At 41.2% G+C, this 20,606-nt stretch overlaps 1 protein-coding gene across 1 annotated transcript; it reads left to right on the top strand.

Annotated features, from left to right (window-relative positions):
• The first annotated feature begins 2,371 nt into the window (after window positions 1-2,371).
• Window positions 2,372-18,481, top strand: UBE2N (ubiquitin conjugating enzyme E2 N). The gene is made up of 4 exons (XM_072146571.1): window positions 2,372-2,525; window positions 9,744-9,990; window positions 13,676-13,816; window positions 16,092-18,481. The coding sequence occupies exons 1-4, from the start codon at window positions 2,496-2,498 to the stop codon at window positions 16,130-16,132; spliced, it is 459 nt and encodes a 152-aa protein (XP_072002672.1). The 5' UTR covers window positions 2,372-2,495; the 3' UTR covers window positions 16,133-18,481.
• Window positions 18,482-20,606: the final 2,125 nt, after the last annotated feature.

The following is a 20,606-nucleotide window of genomic DNA, read 5'->3' as shown; positions in this document are numbered from 1 at the left end:
GAATTATCCCAGACAGACCCTTTAATGCTGCTACACTCCAGAGCCCGGGTCTCTAAAGTACAGCAACTGTGATCCAGTGTCCTGGTCATGTGTCTCCTGGGAGTAGGGGACTATGAGACCTGGAGCCAGGTCCGGTTTCAGTAGCCCCCTGGGCAATGAAGTCATGCGGTGGCATTGCAAAATCTGAAACTAACTAAAATACTCCCTAGTTTATTATTCCCAAACAGCCTTGTCATGGCTATTTTATATACAGCCCTCTCATTGTTTAAAGGAAACCTAACACCACGGATCTACCTATTAATGTAGATCGGGTGGTAGGTGCCTCTATTGTATGTGAGGATAGCCCTTTTAAGGCCTAATCCTCTTGTCCCCTGTATATTTTTATAACTTCTATTTCCCTAATATGCTAATTTTCTAAAGAGGCTACTGGGGTGTGGAGAAGCCACGCCGTGTAGCCTCTTTGATCCTACTACCCCTATATCTGCGGCAAGGAGTTGCGAGCCCTCGTCCACGAAGCCGGCATTCTGTCCATCCGCAGAATACAGGCCCGCGGCTGCACGGTCACTGCTCCGAAGCCAGAACTACGCTTTGCGAACGAGGGCGCGCAGCTCCCCATAGCTGTGTGCCGAAGATATGGGGGTAGGAGGATCAAAGATGCTACTGGGGCGTGGAGTAGCCGCTTTAGAAAATTAACATATGAGGGAAATAAAAGTTATAAAAAGATACAGGGGCTATCCTCGCGTACAATAGAGGCACCTACCACCTGATCTACCTCAATAGTAGGTTGGTAGGTTTCCTTTAACTATATACAGCTCCATCATCGTTCTATGTACAGCCCCCCTCACTATGCACTGCCAGGCTGCTGGGGCAATGAAAAGTCACATATATTTAGGGCAGTACCACTGCCGTTTTGCTTCCCCTTTATGGTATGACTTACTAATAGTACTCAAAGACGAGTGGCTTGTACCAACTGCATTAAGACTTCCATACCAACGATTAAACCATGTTGGGTGCACTGTATATATAATAAGGGGGACATTGTATAATAAGCCATTGGGGGGGGGGGGTCACTATATAACTAATTGTGGGTAATGTATTAATCACTCATTGGGGGAAGTGTATATGATACAGTAATATTCAGAATTCTGGGAGACATGGTGTATAATATTTATTGTGAATAAGCAGGGATAACGGTTTATATTTTATATGAAGGGGAAAAGTGCACTTTCTAATATGTATGTGGAGGGCAAAGTGTGATCATTTGTGAGGAGCATATATTATTTAGGACATACTTGTTATCCAGGGGACACTATACTGTCAGAGCTGTGGAATCTTCCAGGATGTAGTGTGGAGGAGTTCTGCAAAAGCCAAAGATATCTGGATGCAAAGTCTGCAGTTCTGCAAGTTCTACCTGTGTCAGGCTAACCTTCTAGTACATAACACAGCTCTCAGCCTGTGCGGTGCCGTTCACAGAGTCTGTCTTCTGAATTAGGAGCTGGGGTGGGAAAGGGGAGTCATCAGTTGTTAGGGGTCATTCAGACAGGTGTTTTTTACATCAGTATGCTGTTTTTTTTTACATATAACATACTAACTCATTGGTTTCTATGGGTCAATTCGCATGTCAATTTTTTTTTCAGTCTGATGAGCAGACTGTGAAAAAAAATAGCAGCATACACTATTTTTTTCCTCACACGTGGACCCCGGACTTACATAGAAGTCAATAGATCTGCAAAAAAACGGATGGCAACCAACCGATCAGGGTAGAAAATACATTAGAAAGGCATACTTTATGTCACGGATGTGAAAAAACAGATACAATACAGACTGCATGTGGATATCATTTTTTGCAGACACGCCTCTCTGTATGAGCCCTTATTGAAATTGTATGACTGTTATTTACGTTTATCTGGTGTAATCTATCAGAAACCTACCAATGTATCTATCAGAATCCTACCAACAACCCCCCCCCCCCAAAAAAAAAACAAACAAACAGTAAGTAGTGATGTATGTGATATTGTATAGGATGCAAAAAATTTAATATACACCAGGGAGTGTGGGCACAGAATGTCTCTGAAAGTGGCCCTGCATCTATAAGCACTGGAGATGGGGGAAGGCATTACTGAGCACCACTAGACCCGGATACGTCTTACTCCGGCCCGTGTGGCTGCGTGTTATAAATGGATTACGTGTGGATAAGGCATTAAATGATTAATATTGAACCATCTAATAAAATCCATGATGGGATATGACGTGCTTTAGGGTTCGTATTAATAATGCAGTCCTAGAGGGAAATGTGTTATAATAACCACAATTCTAATTATAGGTGACGTCATCAGTAACTGGGCAGCACACTTCAGCCGCAACTACATTTCCCATGGTTCTCTTGGGGGACGTAATGACGTTTTCGGAAACGGACGTCGCACTTTCACTTGTGCGTGACAGGAGGATCCGGCGGCACGCAGAGAGAGTCGAGGCTGCACTCACTATAAGACAGGATGGCCGGGTTACCCCGCAGGATCGTTAAGGTAACAAAGCGCTGGTGATCCGGCCTTATACCCAGGGCCGGCCACCTCGTTTGTGGGGTGGAAGCGCGGCAGTGCTCCGCCCCGCTCCAATATGGCAGCCGCCGGGTGCAGGAGAGGCCTGCAGTGTGGCGCCCGGGGCCAGGGCATGAATGGCCCGTGTCCTCTGTGAGCTCCCAGCCCGCGTTTCATCCTGGATGAGCGTCTCGTATTCTGTGGCCGGGCCCCCATTGCCTCTAACTCAATGAATGGTCTATGGGGGCCACACCCACAGCCGCCAGTGCACACGCCCTCTAGAAGCTTCGCGGTACCGCCACTACTTATGTCGCATCGCTGAGTGTGCGGTACCGGAGCGTTCTTTATGACGCACATGTATGAGGCCGCTCCTGGAGGTTACAGGAGTTGCTCTTCCTGTTCCTAATCTCGTGAACTCCGCAGCGAGCCTGATCTGACTGGTAACAGGGAGAACTACATCATGACCAGATGAAATGTCATGTACCTGCTATACGAGCCGTGTCTGAACAGCGCTCTAGAAGTTGTCACCATGTCTTGTGTCATTGTGTGGTACCCGAACATCATGATTATACATTGGAGACACACGGTGGGGCATATAAGTTATATATCACAGGGGCTGAAATGCCAGGGCACATGTGTGACTGATGCTCCAGTCATGTCTCTGGGAGACTACTCATAAACCTCATATAGGAGGATCATTTACAGTGGGGTCCTAGTGGTCAGACCCTCCAGAGGAAATGGATAATAAGAGTTTATGGTTCAACTGGACGCCTACAACCGCCGTTGGAAGATTACATGTAACAAACCTGTCGTTTAAATTACCACCCAAAATAATGACTTCATTAAAAGCAATTATTAAAATCATTGCCCTTATCCTTGAATGGTTCCTTTCCCAGCTCACCTCATGTGAGTGCAATTACACTACATAGTAGAGTCCTACATAGTAAATTTTACATGCATTGCAATGCCTCCTTGTTCCCGATTGACAGGTCTTACTGCTAGGCCATGTTACCTCATTGGCCACTTAACATGGCCAGAGTTATGTCATCTTAGATCCTGTTACTTTTGCAATAGCTAGGCCATGTATGTATCACATGAAATCACAGCAGCTTCCATGGAGGCTGCTGAGATTAGGCCATAATTCTGCCATGTGATCAGATACATACATGGGGGTAGACGTTGCAAATGTAACTGGGTTATAGATCTTAGGGTGACATCAACCTGGTCAAATAACTTGCTAAGAGGAGACAGGGGAGGAGTAGATGGGAGGGGCTGGCTAAGCAGGAACCTTCCCCATTGATGCCATGTAAAATAGAAGATAAAGTTGATTTATAGGAATGTAAGGGAATTAAAAGAAGGCTGACTGTTAGCTAATAGGGATCTATAGGAACCTGTCACTGTATTTGTGAAAATGTGGTGACAGATTCCCTTTAAAACCAGTGGGCTGGTAGTTTCTGTTAAGTCACAATTTACCTCTTTTAAAATTTGGGGTGATTTCTGTTATCCTACCATGGTGAAATCTTGTTTTTCACTCTTAGGGGCGCCACTGTATGATGAAAATCTGCAGCGTCAGATACATCAGAAGGCTCCAGCCCGCCTGGCGTGGACATGCACTATTGTTCCGCTGTGGACACTTGCATGCAGTAGTGTTCAGTTGTGGGTTGCACGCCTCCAATGATGGATTCAGGGCTTGTACACCAGTAAGCCGGCATACAAACTAGGGTTGTACAGATACAAGAATTTTTAGTGTGATATGATATTCAGAGAAGTGATACCGATATTATACTTTCAAGATAAAAGAAAGTATTATCGAGGTGTTTACATTTTCGTTTAGAAACACAATGCAAACTTCTGGGGGCGGGGCTCAGCCCAGTCACGTAAGTGTTTTCAACTAACGTTTTGCGAGGAGAGCTTCAGTGTTTTATGACATTTTGTCTATTATGAAGGGTGTCCTGGTAATGCTAAAGGAAATCAACCAGTTGTAAAAACAAAAAAAACCTATAGATACTCACCCATGATCCTCTTGATCTCCGCTCGGCAATTTTTCTGCTCCACAGAGATGAAAGGAGCAGAACGGACATGCGCGGCAGGCTACTCCATTAATCTTGGAGTTCGACGTGGGGTAAGGCGGAGGTACCTGGGACCCCTTGTTCTTGTGATCATCACCGATCAAGCAAGTTAGGCCCTATCCTGTTTGGGAAATCACCTTTAAATGATCTGCCACTTTGGCACTGTACCTTAATTACAGACATTTTGCTGGTATGCAAATGAGTATATATGTGTTATATTCAGAATAGAAGAATCGTGCAGTTTCCTGGCTGCTAGTGAGCCACGCCTCCTTTCACATGGTCGGCTTCAATAGTGGCCATTAACAGAGGGTAAGAGCAGTGCAATTCAGCAGATACCTACGCTGTCATTACACATTGATAATTGTAGTGCTAGGGCAGAAAAGGCTTTCCTCTTTACAGGGGGCAGCAAGGGATATGTATCTGTAATGTATAGATGTCTCATTGATTTTATATGCTTGTCATATCTCGTTTTCTATATGTAGATATTATTAGTAAAAGTAGAAAACTAAAGAAAATGTAGCTAAGCTCTGTGAATGATAACCTAGGCAGCAGCAGGAAGCTCACGAGCGCCGCAGACTCTCGTCAGGAAGTGACTTATCAGCTAGGCCACGCCCACAGATCAGAATCTTGCGCTGACCTAGCTGATGATAGGATAGGAGCAACACCAGCAAAAAAAAAAAAACTGAGCAAAATTGCAAAGTAAGCGTTAAAAAGTTGTCTTTATCATGTTAGCATCACTAGGGGATTAAGATTTGGGAACTTTCTTTTGTGGTCAAACCCTTTTAAATATGAACCCATTGCAACAGAGACGATTGACACGTTTTGGCTTGTCCACCTTAGTCCTAGTTCAAAGCCGAGTATGGTACATAAACAGAGGGAATTATTAAAATAAAGATAAAATATTCCACGCTGTGAATGCTGTACCATAAGTAAACATCCAAATGCCTCCGTTTCACCATCCACAAACGAAAGCTTGTCCTGCAAAAAATGACCCCTAACACGTCTTTGTGCAATAAAATTAAAAAGAGTTGCACGTCTTAGAATCTGACGACGTACAGACATTTGTTTAAGAAGTTCTTTACAACAGAACCTCTATGAATGTGGAATCTCGACATTTTGATTTTTTTTCCCAGCCACCAGGAAGTACAAATTGTTCCGGAGATAAACCCTTGTGCAGCTCTATAAATGGGGAAAAATAAAAAAGGGAAATGGAAAAGGGTTAAATAGCTTTTCCCCATAATCTATGGGATATGACCAGTATCTGATAGCTTGGCTTTTCCATTGACTTGAATGGAGTGGCAGGGCTCAGTCTGACACAAGCTCCAATGAGGAAAGTGAGACTGCAGGCAATAGACCTCCTCATGCGGCATAACTGTTTGTGTCTATGTACAGTATTCACATGAGGCCTGGAGAGCAGATTGGTCAGGTTTGCTGTAAGTGTAAACATAGAACGTTCTAGAAGTCTCTGCACGTAGATTTCCTTCTTATGTCAGGAATGCTGTGCGGCCTAGTGTTAGTTACAGTTGCTTCCTGACCATCAGGGGTGAATAGTGCAGGTTTATGTCATGTTGCCAGTCAGTCTGATCAGCCCGATTATTGTATTAGTCAGACAGGATTGGCTTCAAAGAATAGCCCAAGAGCCGTGAGCTCAGAGCAGAGTGCCAGCCATTCAGCTAATCTGCTTTCACTGCATTACCTAGTGCAAGGCATCAAGAAGCAACAATTGCAGCTAGGTGCCCACGTGAGGCAGGTCATGGGGTGACCTCATGTGTCTGACTCCATCATCTCCTCCAGGGAAAGGTGCTTTCACAGATACTTGCATGCCTTGCTTGCAGACAGTGGGGCTTAAAGGGGTTGTCCTGCTGCAAACATTTTATGTAGAAACTGGCATAGAACAGTGTAAAGTTGTTAAAGACAGACTCACAACATGTCCTCGGTTCCCTTAAGTGGTGGGTGTGCCACATTCAGAGCGATCCCACATGAAAAACCCCAATAAAGAGACAGGTTAATGAATAAAAAGTATAATATAAATATATCCACATGTATAATGTAATTTAACAACAGTTTAAAAAACAAATAAAAACAAATACAATACAAAACACAAACACAAATAAACAAAAGCCTTGGTTCTGCTATGGCCATGCCAACTTTTGGAATGATACATTAAAAGAATAAAAAAAAATAGAAAATATATGAAACAGAAAAAATAAATAAAAATGGTAGTTTGGTCATGAAGATGTTACATGTTGTTACATATTCCATATTCAGGAGCAGATGTACCTCGGTTTGGGCAGTGGCATCACCTTTCATAGTGATGTGTACATGTGGAGTAAAAGGTTAAAGTGTCTCCAGACCCTGGTTCCTGAAAGTGGAGAACAGATGGGGGATCCCATTACATGTGTGAAGCTGAAGGAAGGTTTATCCATCATGAATCTGTGATGAGCCTTCCAGACAGGCTGTGTAGCCCAGTAGGTCCATCCCTTCCACTCTTTTGTGTCTACTTTGTGTTTTTTAGAATCTGTTCTCCGCTTTGTGCTGCCTCTATTGATACAGCCAGAGCAGGCATGGAGGGGTCAGCTCATTGAATAGATGGTGTTGGAGAAGAGTCCGGAGCATAGTATGGCTGCATTATCTTCTGCACTAAGGTCACCTATGAGGTCCAGGAAGCATGCCAAGTTTTTCTTTCGGAAAGTCTCCCTAGGAGCTCTTGAATGTTTGACATGTTTTTTGATAAGTCAAAGTGTCTCCCAAATGATTTGCGTCATTTACCTTACACAATCTCTTATGGCACTTGCAGCATCTGCCCAAATTTGAGCACAAGCCTTTGAATACTTTATCATATTAAAGGTGAAGAAAAGTGGAGCTGTTGCCTATAGCAACCGTTCACATTACAAGATGGCCTTTGTAAGAAGAACTAGACTTCTGTCTGTCAACTTCTGTCTTTTTTTTTTTTTTTTTTACATCTATAGACCCATTTGAGGGCTTGTATTATGCGGGAACATTGTACTTTGGAGTTGGAGCATTTAACCCCTTAAAGTGGTTTTCCCACAAAAGAAAATTCTCAAATTTCAATCCCCTAGTGATGTTTACACAATAAAGATCATTTTAACCACTTACTTTACAATTTTTAGATTTACATTTTTATTGCTGTATTAGCTTCTATCACTCAGTGATGGTCAGTGCAAAATCCCAGAGTGTGGGCGGGGACTCTGTAAGCAGACACATTTATGATCCATCTTGTTCTGTGAGCTGGAAATGTGGTTAGATTATCAGGATACAAGGTTGATATACACTTTCATCTGGCTTCTGAACACTGTACTAGTATCTGACACAGAGAGATAATGAGACACTGTCAGTTCTGCTACATCTCTGTACTCACAGATATGTGCCTACCTCCCTGATCCCCCCCCCCCCCCGGATAACTTATCTTCCTGTAGCTTGCAACTTCTCTTCTTGGGAATACCCTGTTAAGGATACAAGCCTTCAAAAACCTAACTTTTTCAGTGTACAGGGCTGTATGAGGGCTTGTTTTCTGCATAACAAATTGTATGTCCTAGTGATGGTGGTTAATAGTCCATGTCTTGTACTTGAAAGCTGGAAAAAAACTTTTGCACCATTTTCCTTTGGGCCCCATTTTTACAGATTTCACTGTGTACTACAAATGACACCTCTGCTTTTTCTGAACCATTCCAAATTTTATGTTTTACTAGATTTTAAACATTTGACATTTTGATCACTTTTTATTAACCTTTTTATGTGTTGCAAAATGGCAAAAAAACAATATAATTTGAGACATTTGGGCGCTATTTTCTGCTATAGGGTTCACCCCCAGAAATAACTGTTTCAATATTTTGTTAGATTGGGTACCGTATTTTGGAATGAACCTAACAGTTATGATTTTATTCATTTTTATATCAGTTCTTAGGAAAGGGGGTGATTTGAGCTTTTTAATAAAAAATTTTTTTTTTTTTATATGACCCCCTACAAGGTACCCGAATACTACAGCATTTCGGTATATGGAGATTTTCCTATTGATGTATAATAGTGTGCTGAATGTTATACCCGGGAGTCTTACTCCTAGCTGTCACAGCAATGGGTCATGGGTTGATGATCCGGCTAGCCACAGTTACCCTTCTAGCCACAGTTACTCTGACTGCCATCAGCTACCAGGTGAGATCCTAGGACCTACAGGGAGAGCATATTCAGGTGAAAAGGGCCCTGGGTTCCTTCTGATGCAGGACAGTGTACAAGACATCATGTGGTTCTATTGTATCGCCAGTTCTTACATAATAAAGGCATATTCCCCATCCATCCACCAATGCCAGATTGCACCACAGATTGTTCAGGAGTTGACTGTTACTTTTAACCAGGTCAGGGAGGATATCCCTCAGGAGAAGCATGGCCAAGTGTTGTAGGAGGTCACACATACTACTGCCCCTTCTATGGTCTTGAGGCATTCACACTGAAGTTGAATCAGCCTGAAATGAGATTTTGCACTTTGATTTTGAATATCATTCCAAATCCAGACCTCCATTCAATATTAATTTTTATTTTCATTGATCATTTTATGTTCTCAACAGATTTCACTATTTAAAGGGGTTGTTCGAGACTTTACAAAAAACAAGATGGCTCGGAGGGGGCTGCTTAAAAAAATAAACATGTACATGTACTCACCTCCAGCACTGCTGTAGTTGCAGTCTGTGCCCCATGTAAGCAAACATGGCCATGAAAGCAGCGCTGCATTCAACTTCTGGCCGGCTGAGGTGGCCAACCACGCCCACCCGTCCCTATTCACAGCATTTTATATGCTGTCCGGATGGGTGTTGGGTCCAGCCTGAAGCTGAATGCAGCGCTGCTTCCGCGGTCATGTTTGTTTACATGGGACACGGACCGGAGCAGCCGCAGCACAGGACACTCTGAGACCGCTGGGAGGTAAGTACATGTTTATTTTTTTTTAAGCAGCCCTCTCCGAGCAACCTTTTTGTTTTTTGTTTTTGTCGTGGACAACCCTTAATGTAAAGAACTGCAATATTTCATTCATTAAGATTTAGGTCGTGGTATTTTAGCGTCCCCCTTATGTTTTTGAGCTATATATGCAGAAGGGAGTGCATTTGACCTTGTTTGTTATTTCTTGTAGGAAACCCAGCGCTTAATGGCAGAGCCAGTTCCTGGGATAAAAGCTGAGCCAGATGACTGCAATGCACGATACTTCCATGTTGTTATTGCGGGTCCACAGGATTCACCATTTGAAGGAGGGACATTTAAACTTGAATTATTCCTTCCTGAAGAGTATCCAATGGCGGCTCCTAAAGTACGTTTCATGACCAAAATCTATCACCCCAATGTAGACAAGCTGGGGAGGATATGTTTAGATATCTTGAAAGGTAAGTCTTCTATGTGTGTCTCTATAATGCAAAATCCCTAAAGCACTATTAATAGGGACATCTGTGATGTCTCCAAAGGGCCAACAACAGACCTAATTGATTTTAAAGGGGGTAGTACAGGATGACACTAAAAATATAATTGCAGCCCCAGTGGTCTCCGTTCTCTGCTGCACTTAACTTCCTATGAGTCTTCGGGCACATCAGGACACACTAGGAGATGGTGCTAAGGTAGAAGCTAGAAACACTATAAGATGATGTTTCTAGGTGAAACAGAATCAGGCATATAAACACTGATAGTAAATAATATTATTTTTAAATTCCTGACTGTAACATTTAGTTGATATCTCTGGTTCTGTTTCATCTAGAAACACAAACCTGATATTGTGTTTCTAGGTGCCAGGGTTCAAGAGATATGACCGCTTGAAGTGAGCCACCTCCAATTTTGCTATTAAAAAAAATTATTTTAGTTATTTGATCATTCTATATAAAAAATTGTTTTCTGGTGCAAAAATGCTTACTGGAGGATAAAAAAAAACTGGAGCATCAATTGTTAGGGCCAGATCACATCTCCGTTAGGTCTTCAGTTATTTTCATCAGTTATTTGGAGCTAAAACCCAGAGTGGTCAAACACACAGAACAGATGTAAGTCTTCCCATTATGCATATGTTCTGGAGTGGTGAACTGGGCCTTGGATCTAGGTTTTATCATTACTTGTCAGTGGGACTGACTGCGTTAAGCACTTTTATGAGAAAAGATGCAACAAAATTATGATTTCATGAGGAATGCATGCAATTCCTAAATGGACTTGTCAGGAGAGGGGACAGGTCCTCTACATTGGCATCCCTAATTTGTACATGGTAGGTTCCTACACCGAGTTACATTAGCAGCGAACGGGGATGGGGTGTATACAAATATTATCCACAGGGTGCAGTAAAAACTGAGGTTTTACTGAGGATTCAGGGACCAAAACTAGTTTTTTCTTGGATGAAAAATGCAGTCTGTATGACCACTGCAGACATTGTCTACACTTTGTCTAGCTATCTTCAGTGTAGATAAAAGTATTTATACAATGGAATGAGGAGAAGCAAACAACTGCTTTCCCTTGGGGCACATAATGCTGCCTTCCATACCATCTCAGATACTTGATCTCTTCAATAGGAAGCAGAAATGGGGAAACCACACTAAGCATGAGAGTAACTTTGATGTTGAACTCAACAAAGCAACAGTTGGCAGAACAGCTAAGGTCCAGTGCTTTTAGGGAAAGTTTTCCTTATCCTGTTCGTTAAAACATATTTCATTATTCCCAGAATCCCCAGGGGAGTATGCATGGCCTTAAGCGTCTCTGTACACCTTCAATATCAGCCTTTAGACAAGTGATCACCTACCTGCTTAGATACAGAAAGGCTTGTACTTCTTACTAGGTCACAGTGAGATCATATAAAGAAATGAGTCCCAGGAATTTTCAGATGCGAAGCAATGATTGAAATACACTGGTGGAGGGGGCTACCATTCTTACACTCCAGAATTCTGACTGGAGGGAGCGTCACTATAAATCCCTATATCTCCGGTTCTAGTTCCATGGCTCTGGTACCTGATTAACGAAGGGAATTTTCTTTCAAATTGCACTAGACTTGTGGTTCTGGCAGATATGGGCCGTTAAATTCAAACTTGGATTCTTTATCCATAGCCTGTATTTTACTTGCATCATATCCCGCTTTCAGTAGCACAGAGAACCACAGGCCTCCTGCCATTCTGAAAGAGAAAATTTTCTTCTTTATTCTTAAACTAGAACCAAGGTTGTGCTTTAGAAACCAAGATATATGCATCAAAAGTGACTCTTGCTCTCCACCTTCTGAACCTGACTGATTTTCACCCAACTTTGGGGGAAGTTTCACTTAAGAAGCAATGTTAGAAAGTATATATATATATATTTTATCTTCAGGATGCTGCTATTTTAGTGGTGAGGGATTCCCTTTGAATCAGTAGTGTACAGCAGAGATCTGTGGTCCGTGTAGGTCACCGTTCCGTGGTTCATGTTGAACCACCTATAATAGTATATAATATCTCTTATCCTCTGGATAGCAGATAAATATAAAACTTCAACCATCAGAACAGAGATGAACCTGTGGTAGTCACAACACACATTTTAGCAAAGAGAAAAAATTCCAGCTGGTAAACTTTCATCCTGGTACCAACCTTCAGCATTGCTTAAATTATGATTAGCAAGGGGCCACAGGCACTCCTAGTAGAGTTCTTCATAGAATCCTCATACCGTCCATGGTTGGATATATTTATAGCAGACACCTTCTCAAGGTGCCCAACCCAACCTTTTCCGAAGCATAGGATAAGGAAGTATGGCTTGCCCTAAACTGTTCAACTACATCCGAGAGAGAGGGAGAGAGAGTGCTTATGAGCTCTGGGAAGGATCATGTTGATTGCCACACAATATCTGTATCTGTTATCACTTTCATCCATGATGCTCTGTGTGTTGAACACAAATGATATGCATGTCATGATGGATACCGGAAGGGTATTAGACCCCCTCTCCATATTATGCGCAGTCTGAGGCATTAATCTATACCTCTATAAGGAGCTGTTCACAGGCTGTGGATGGACCCTGCAGTGTCCACCAAATTTTAGACCGGGATTGGGGGGTAAGGGAAAACGCATTTCCCATCAAAATTACTGTTGAATATTAGGTTCCTTTAACAAATGTATAATAAGATGATTATTTGCGCTCCTTTTATAGGCTTTTTTTCTGCTATTAATGACAGATACATAACAGAAGGCCTGTTAAAGTCCTATGGGGAAAGGAAGACATTCTGTGTTTCTGTTATATAATCCTTAAGCTGTATTCGCACAACATATGTACGGCTGTAAGCAGTCGGCCGTACATACGTCCCCCATAGGTCAGCAATGGGCGCATGGAGCGATACCCGTACACGAGGAAAAGATGGGACTTGCCCAATCTTTCCTTGTGTTGCGGCGCCCTGTGCCATGCATTGCTTTGCAGAAGGGAGGGGTGACCCCTCCTCCTCTCCATTGCGCCGGACTTATGCCCACCTTTGAGTGAATACAGCCTTAAACAGAGTGAAGTGGAAAGATCAAATGCAGGTGTAAACAGGGCATGAGAGTGGATAGCATAGTGAGTATCGCTTCCCATGTGATGCTGTGCTGAGGCATCAAGACTTTCATAGCTGAGCACAGAGGAAGAGAAAAGTGAAAGAGATCCTCATTCTTTATGCATAGTGTTCTAAAGAAAAAAAAGTAAGATTTTTTTTTGTAAAAAAACAAAACAAAAATAACAACCCTCCCTTATAGGTGAATGCAAGGCAGAAAGGTATAGAGCAGGAGAAGCTGAACAGATTGATGTACAGTTTTGTGGAAAACCTTCCTTATAGAGTATAGTATTCTTAGATGTGCCCTCAGATTGCGTTCCCACTCAGCTCCCCCTATTGATCAGTTGTTTAAAGCGGCTTCACTTTTCTTTATTGTTGCTGCACTTTTAACCCCTTTAAGCCTTGTTGACTGCTGCACTGATGGTAGTGACAGCCACATGTAATCTCTACTGAATGACTTGTCCTCTGTTTATGCTGTAAAAGCAAGGTTTGTCACATTGAGTTCACACGTGTTTTAATAAGACTGAAAACATTGTTGATGTCCTTTTCACCTCTTGTGTGTGCAGATAAATGGTCTCCAGCTCTGCAGATCCGTACAGTTCTTCTATCAATTCAGGCTTTGTTAAGCGCACCCAACCCAGATGATCCATTAGCGAATGATGTAGCCGAGCAGTGGAAGACAAGTGAAGCCCAAGCCATAGAAACAGGTATTGTTCAATGTAGTAATGGGAGAACACCAGCAGCAACTCTCCTCTCCCCTGGCATCATAACCCCATACACATTAGATGGTTAACTGGACCTTTTTATTGACTGATTCAGGCATTACACATCTAATGTAAAGGTAAAACAGCGTCTGTTTCTCTTAAATCTTTTGTGGAGCTGGAAACAAGTGGTTAAAGACTATCGCTAACAAAGTACACCAAAGCAAAAGCTGTGCCCAGACCATCATCTGCTTTGAATTATGGAGATTTGGATAAATCTCGTGCTCAGTTCACATCAGTGATAATAGTTCATAGTACTTCATAGAGGAACATAAACCAAATGCTGTAAGTGAATGGATGGTCTGCCATTCACTCTATATACCCCATAAGGTCATCCACCACCCTCCCTCTGATATTTATAGCTGTAAATTGACACAAGTAATGGGAAGGACATTATGGAAAGTCTTCATTAATGACCTATCCTATAAGTATGGGCTAGTAATTGTCACTCCTGTTTAAACCTAAGGAACAGTCCCAGGTCATTTGTAGATGCCAATTAGGCTTAATTGTAAATTGTGTTTGATAACTAAATATTTAAAGTATTTTTTTTTTTTTTTTTTGGCATCCCCTCAATGTAACATTTTTTTGGATCAGAGTTGCCATAACATCAATCTTCTTTAATCGGAACATTTCTTTTTGAATAGAACGAGAAGTGCAAATAATTTTAATTGCATTATACATTGGAAAACAACAATACAAAGTGAAAACAAAGGCATTAGTTAACCCATAACTGAGATGCACATTGTACAGGCAGTCCCCGGGTTACGTACAAGATAGGGTTTGGAGGTTTGTTCTTAAGTTGAATTTGTATGTAAGTCGAAACTGTATATTTTATCATTGTAGATCCAGACAAAAAAATTTTGGCCCCAGTGACAATTGGAGTTTAAACAATTTTTGCTGCAATGGGACCAAGAATTATCAATAAAGCTTCATTACAGACACCTTACAGCTGATTATTTCAATCTGGGACTATAGTAAAGCATTCAGAAAGCTTCACCAGAAGTCAAAGGGGTCTGTCTGTAACTATGGGTTGTCTGTAAGTCGGGTGTCCTTAAGTAGGGGACCGCCTGTATAGGAAAAGTGAGTTCTTGGTACAGTATGCATCAGAAATACAGCTCCTAGCTCCTTAGAAGACACATTTACCAGCTTCCTTTACATGACCACTGAATGTGCACAACTTCACATCGCCAAGATGTGACATAGTACCTTTTTTATTACTATTATTATTCCAACCATGTACCGGTGTAAATTGCATGGACATGTCGATGCAGATTTGCATGTGAATGTCCATGACTTAAAAAGCTGTAGCTTTAGGGTACTTAATACTTTGTTCTTATAGACTCCGGGAATCATTTGCATAGAAGTGTTGGGTTAGAGGCAGAGCAGGGACCACGTCATCAGAGAGATATCACCATCTGTCCATACATGGTGTCTCTACTTCTCCCAGGGCTCCCCAGACACAAGGGTCTAAATAATGCAATTAAATACATTTTTGCCCAGGTTTTGAACCCACACACTCCACCTGCCATAGAGAGACAGAGCCTCTATCCACTAGGCTATGGGATTAGTGGTTGTCTGTGGGAGGATTTTGTGTAACTAAGAGGTTCACTGTTACACTGTGATAGAGGCTAAATGCACTGATGGGTTTCTAATCTATCTACCCTGCCCAGTTGGTTGCCTAGCAACGTGTGAGAAAACACATGCTGCAATTTTTTTCTTACTGTCTGCACATCTGTGAAAAAATTGAAATGTGAACAGACCCATAGGAAATAGTGGGTCCATTTGCCATCTGCAAAAAGTAAAGGATAACATACAGACATCAAAAGCGCCCATCTAAATGAGCCCTAAATTATACTCTTTAGGATAGTATATTAAATTAACATTACCAGGACAACCTTTACAACACATATACTACATTAAAGCTTCATAAAACACTAAGGGCAAAACACTGGTTAATCGTTACTGATCGCATGTGTTTCAAAGGAAATGCGTATGTGATCAGACTGAGCCCCGCCCCCAGACGTTTGCATTCTTGTCTGTTGTTGTGATACTTTTTCAGGTATCGTATCACACTCAAAATTCTAGTATTGGTGCAACCCTACTCTATAACCTGTAGTTCTTGTAGACTTTGTACTTGTCATACACTATAGCATGCTGACTGGACTGTACCCAGGAGACATTGAAACTAACTGTTGACCTGTTTTTCCTTTGTTCCTTGCAGCCAGAGCGTGGACTAGGCTATACGCCATGAATAATGTTTAAACTCTTCTCCATCTCCCAAGTGTGCATCAAATATTCTGTTCTGCCAAGACTTCTTCCTTTTTTTTTTTTGTTTGCATTTAATGGACACAGTCTTAAAAAAAATAAAAATTAAAAAAATGTAAAAAAAAAAATACAGAATTAAAAAAAAAAAAAAAAGCCCAGACATGGTCAGTCTTTGGTGATTAAATGCACAGTAGCAAATCTCATGTCTTGTCCTAATTCACTGTTGTACCGCATGAGCAGAGGCTGTAGATTCTCATTAGCATGTTCAGAAGAGGTGGCGCTACCTCCGTATCTCTCCATTTCGGCACCGTGAGTTCAGTTTAGGCCCTGTAAATGGAGATGTTCTAGGTTAGTTGCATCCTGATTATTTCCTCCCCCTCCTTTTTTAATCACTGGGCACCTCCTTTTATTGTTCTGCTAGTTTTCTTCTTGGAATGCAGCTAACCTGAATGTAGTGTATTTGCCTGACGTAGACCCAGTAGCTGGACAAGCCTGATTGAAGAAACGGTGGCAAAATCAGGAGGCCATTCTAAGATCTCGGCCTGAACTTCACTAACCTCCTTTCTTTTGAGTGTTAAGCCTTCCAAAGCTTGTGACCATTTTGTATGGCTTGTCTTGAAAATCTGTATATCTTATGTTTTAGTAAAATATTTTTTTTTTGTTTATTCTACTTCTGCCTTTGTACAGTTCTTTATTTTTCTGTAATGTCTATAAATCTAAAAAGTAAAGAAAAAAAGTCTTCTCCTTCCACAAATGTGTCGGATATGGCTAGCAGGGCCTAGGAGTCTAGCCCTGGTATGTTTTTAGAAAGCCTCATGGCCCGGTGCTATAACATAATGTGAATTTTCTAACCGAATCCCGGAATGAATATGGCAAGATAGAAGTTTTCTGGTGGTGACGCCCCATCACAGGTATATCACAGAAGAATTCTCTACAAATGCTGAGGTTTTCCGTATATATCCACTTCTGGTGGTGCAGTTGGACTACAGATGTTTGATCACTTAATGATCTATGGAGTATTGTACCCATTTTCTACATTACACTTTTTCAGGGGAGCTGCACAATATAAAGAAAAATCTGAGTTTGTTTTATGGGTCTTCATAGTATTTTTCAGCTGTGTGTTACCTGCACTCAGTCTTGAGATGCCTGGCTCTTACAAAGAAATCTACGGGCTTTAGGAAAGTCCTATTTGGCATAAGAGAAAATATAAGGCTTTGTCCATATCGAGCTGTAGGAACATATGGAAATCTTCCTGAGCAAGCCAAGAGCGTGTCTTTCTGGCCCACGTTGGTCCTGCATATATTGTTTTTCCTTTTTGCATATAAAAGAAAAGCTGCAGCTATTCTTTAAATGTGTGAGACCTCTATGACATATAGGGCACACGTCACTCCAAGCTGTGTGGTGGAAACCATTGTGCATCTTACTGATTCACTAATAGAGAATTTTGTCCTGGTGACTGCCCCTTTTACTGTTTAGATGTATAGAATAAATGAGATGATTATGGTAAACACAATCCTGGCACTAGCCTGTTTCCAAGTCAAATTGTAATAGGTTCTTTGAATTCTAGAAAATGGAAACCTTTTCTTCAGTTTCCAGTGATATATGCTTAGGAAACATTGCACGGATGGCATCCAAGTAAAAATCTGTACAGTACACTCAGAATTTGAAAGACCTGCCCTATATTTCAAGGCTCCTAAATAAAGCTTGGAAGTTTGGCTTTGTCTGCCAACACTCGGACTTCCATTGATTTCAATGAGAGAGGGATTTTGGCATGGATTTTCCCAACAAAGTCTGTGCCAAAATTCTCGGTGTGGTAAATGCAGATTAATTCCTGCAATAAAACTAGATCTGCAACTAAAATGTTTGCATTACTGCCCCAACATTGCAAAAGAACATGAACTTGAATTGATCTTTTTGGGTTGTGGGTGTGTTAAACATGACCTACAGTCCTTTTGAGACTCGAACCCTGGTTCTGACTGCCTTAGCTTAACCTATTCGGAGTGGCAGATAACTTCATTGTCAATGCAGTCTCATGAGGGACACTTTAAATCTAACACTGACTGAACTACTGGGAAAATTAGAACCGCAAAAAAAGTAAGACTGGAAGTAATTGAAATAAATCTCAACATCCTTTTCTATTAACCAGTTTTTAGTTTGCAACCTCTTATTACTTTTATTCCAAATTCCAATGGCCCATCTCTGCAGCAGTGCAGCAAATTCTGTTTTTGCTCTTTATTTCACAACTTAATGTCTCTATAACAGCCACATGAACTGTTTACAGAATGCTGAAAAGGTAAGCAGTTCCTTCCCACTCTCACAGCAGGAAGTCTCAGCACCAACCTCTTTTTAAAATGGACCACTACACTAGAATTAGATTGTTAGCACATCTGTATTTTCTTAGCTTTCCTGCCAGTGACCTGTTGCTTGTTAAAGCTATAGTGCCTATCAACTAGTTCTCTGAATTATCAATTTCACTTAACGAAAGTCTGTCTCGTACCCATAGAACTTAATATTTGGTTCCACCACAACCAGAAATCATTGTTCAGGATTTTTAGTGATCTCTGTATTTGGACACTGACAACAGTACGGATTATGTTGTGTTAACATTGATTTTATTTTATTTTCTGCTAAGTAAGTTACCTTCTAACCAGGAACCCTAATGGACTTGTGTCCTATCCAGATTTGTGGGAACCATCAATGCCAAGCAATGTCTGTGCAGGATAAAGACGAGACGAATTCGTCAGTGTTTGTAAATAGGCAAGAATGCCTATCTGTCAGTGGGGAAATAGTCAGCTATTGTTTGGATACTTTTTCTGCATGCGAGTTCCCATCTTGTGTGATGTCTGACTGCTCACAGATCACATTTCTAGTCATGTTTTTGACCAGACATGAAGAGTAACCTTTTTCATACATTAGTGTCCTGTGAAATGGTTTGCAGTTCTAATTGTGCAGTTCCTCATCTAAACTTCTGTATGTTAATTCTTTAACTTATTGTAACACTTTGTAATGGCTCATTCAGAATGTTTAATAGGTCTTCTCCTATAATGGCATGTCTCAATGTAAGATAACATTGCAAATAAAAGGAAGAAAGTGTTTTGAGTCTTGCATTTCTTCCAGGGATATTCTATGCTGTTCCACATTTAAATGGCTATTCCAGGATTTTTTTTTTCTTGCTGGTGATCAATATCCGCAGGGATCTGGCACCCATAACGATAGGCTGTTTGAAGTGGTCATTACACACCATTTCTGCTTCACCGCCCAGTGATGTGACATCCAAGAAGGTAGGTCTGAGCTACACTACCACACACGGGTAGTACAATGTACCACACTGAGCCTCGCTACAACTGCTTATAAGAGTCTCGCACCAAAATGAAACTAAACATACTCGCCTATCGCCCTTTTCTCCAGGATCCCAGCGCTGGTCGTCTTCAACCTTGACATGCTGGGATCACTGTAAAAAAAAAAAGTCACATGCTTCAGGTTGCTTTTTCTAAAGTTTGGAGCTCTGCGTTGTTAATTATTCACACCTCAGATCCCTTAGCGTTCAAACACCCAAGGGGGCATAACAAAGTAGTAAATTAAAAAAAAAGTGTAGAAACTTAAATCACCTTCCTTTCCCTGGGATCCAGATTTAAAAAAATTAAAAAGTGGTAAATAATCAGTGGTAATTTATTAGGGCTTGTACTCCCGCCATTGTCATCATTACTCCCTTTAAGGGTGGTGGCACACGTGGCATTTTGAACCAGTTTTTAAGTACTCTGTTAAAAAAATGCATCAGTTTTTTGACCATTTTTCCCAATTATCTTAATTAAAATAATTGATAAACCGTCAAAAACGCATGTTTTTTAATGGATTGCTTAAAAACTGGTTAAAAAATGCCACGTGTGCCACCAACCTTAGGGGGGACTCGTTACAAACAGCCTCCATTCAAGCTGAACGGTCACTGGTTAATAGCGCAAATTGTACGCTTGAGCTCATGTATGAGAGATGATCCCCAATCTTGGGAAATATGTTGTCTCAATTACCAACAGATAATCCATCTGCATTAGGACAAAAAAAACCAAAACAAATGTACAGTAAAAGCGGTTATACTCTGCAAGGAGCCTTGATCATAAAAGGGTCTGTCTGGGATAACCTACACCTACACAAGACATAGGGGTTAGTTTTCAAAGATTTGAACAACCTTGCTGCAAAGTTATGTGATTTACATTTATTTGTTCCTAGAGTTTAAATTTTTTTATAATAAAATACAAATAAACTAAATACATTTTTTCATTCCTTTTGGAATACAAGTGAAAAGCGATCATGTTTTTGTGGCATTATGTGTATGACTTTAGTGAATACTATGTTGGAGAAACTACAGTATTTTGCTTGTTTGATATGTTATGTGTAAAGTTCATCCTCATCAACGCTATTTTCAGAATTTTCAGGTTACAAAGCTCTGTGAGGTCTTGATTTTTGCGGGATAATA

Source organism: Engystomops pustulosus, chromosome 4 (genome assembly GCF_040894005.1).
Source record: "Engystomops pustulosus chromosome 4, aEngPut4.maternal, whole genome shotgun sequence".
Lineage (NCBI taxonomy): Eukaryota > Metazoa > Chordata > Amphibia > Anura > Leptodactylidae > Engystomops > Engystomops pustulosus.
This window is presented reverse-complemented; position numbering and strand designations above follow the sequence as displayed.

Coding starts and splice junctions, on each gene's coding strand:
- UBE2N (XM_072146571.1), top strand. CDS start 2,496: ATGGCCGGGTTACCCCGCAGGATCGTTAAG. Junction 2,526..9,743: donor TACCCCGCAGGATCGTTAAG/GTAACAAAGCGC, acceptor TATTTCTTGTAG/GAAACCCAGCGCTTAATGGC. Junction 9,991..13,675: donor ATGTTTAGATATCTTGAAAG/GTAAGTCTTCTA, acceptor TTGTGTGTGCAG/ATAAATGGTCTCCAGCTCTG.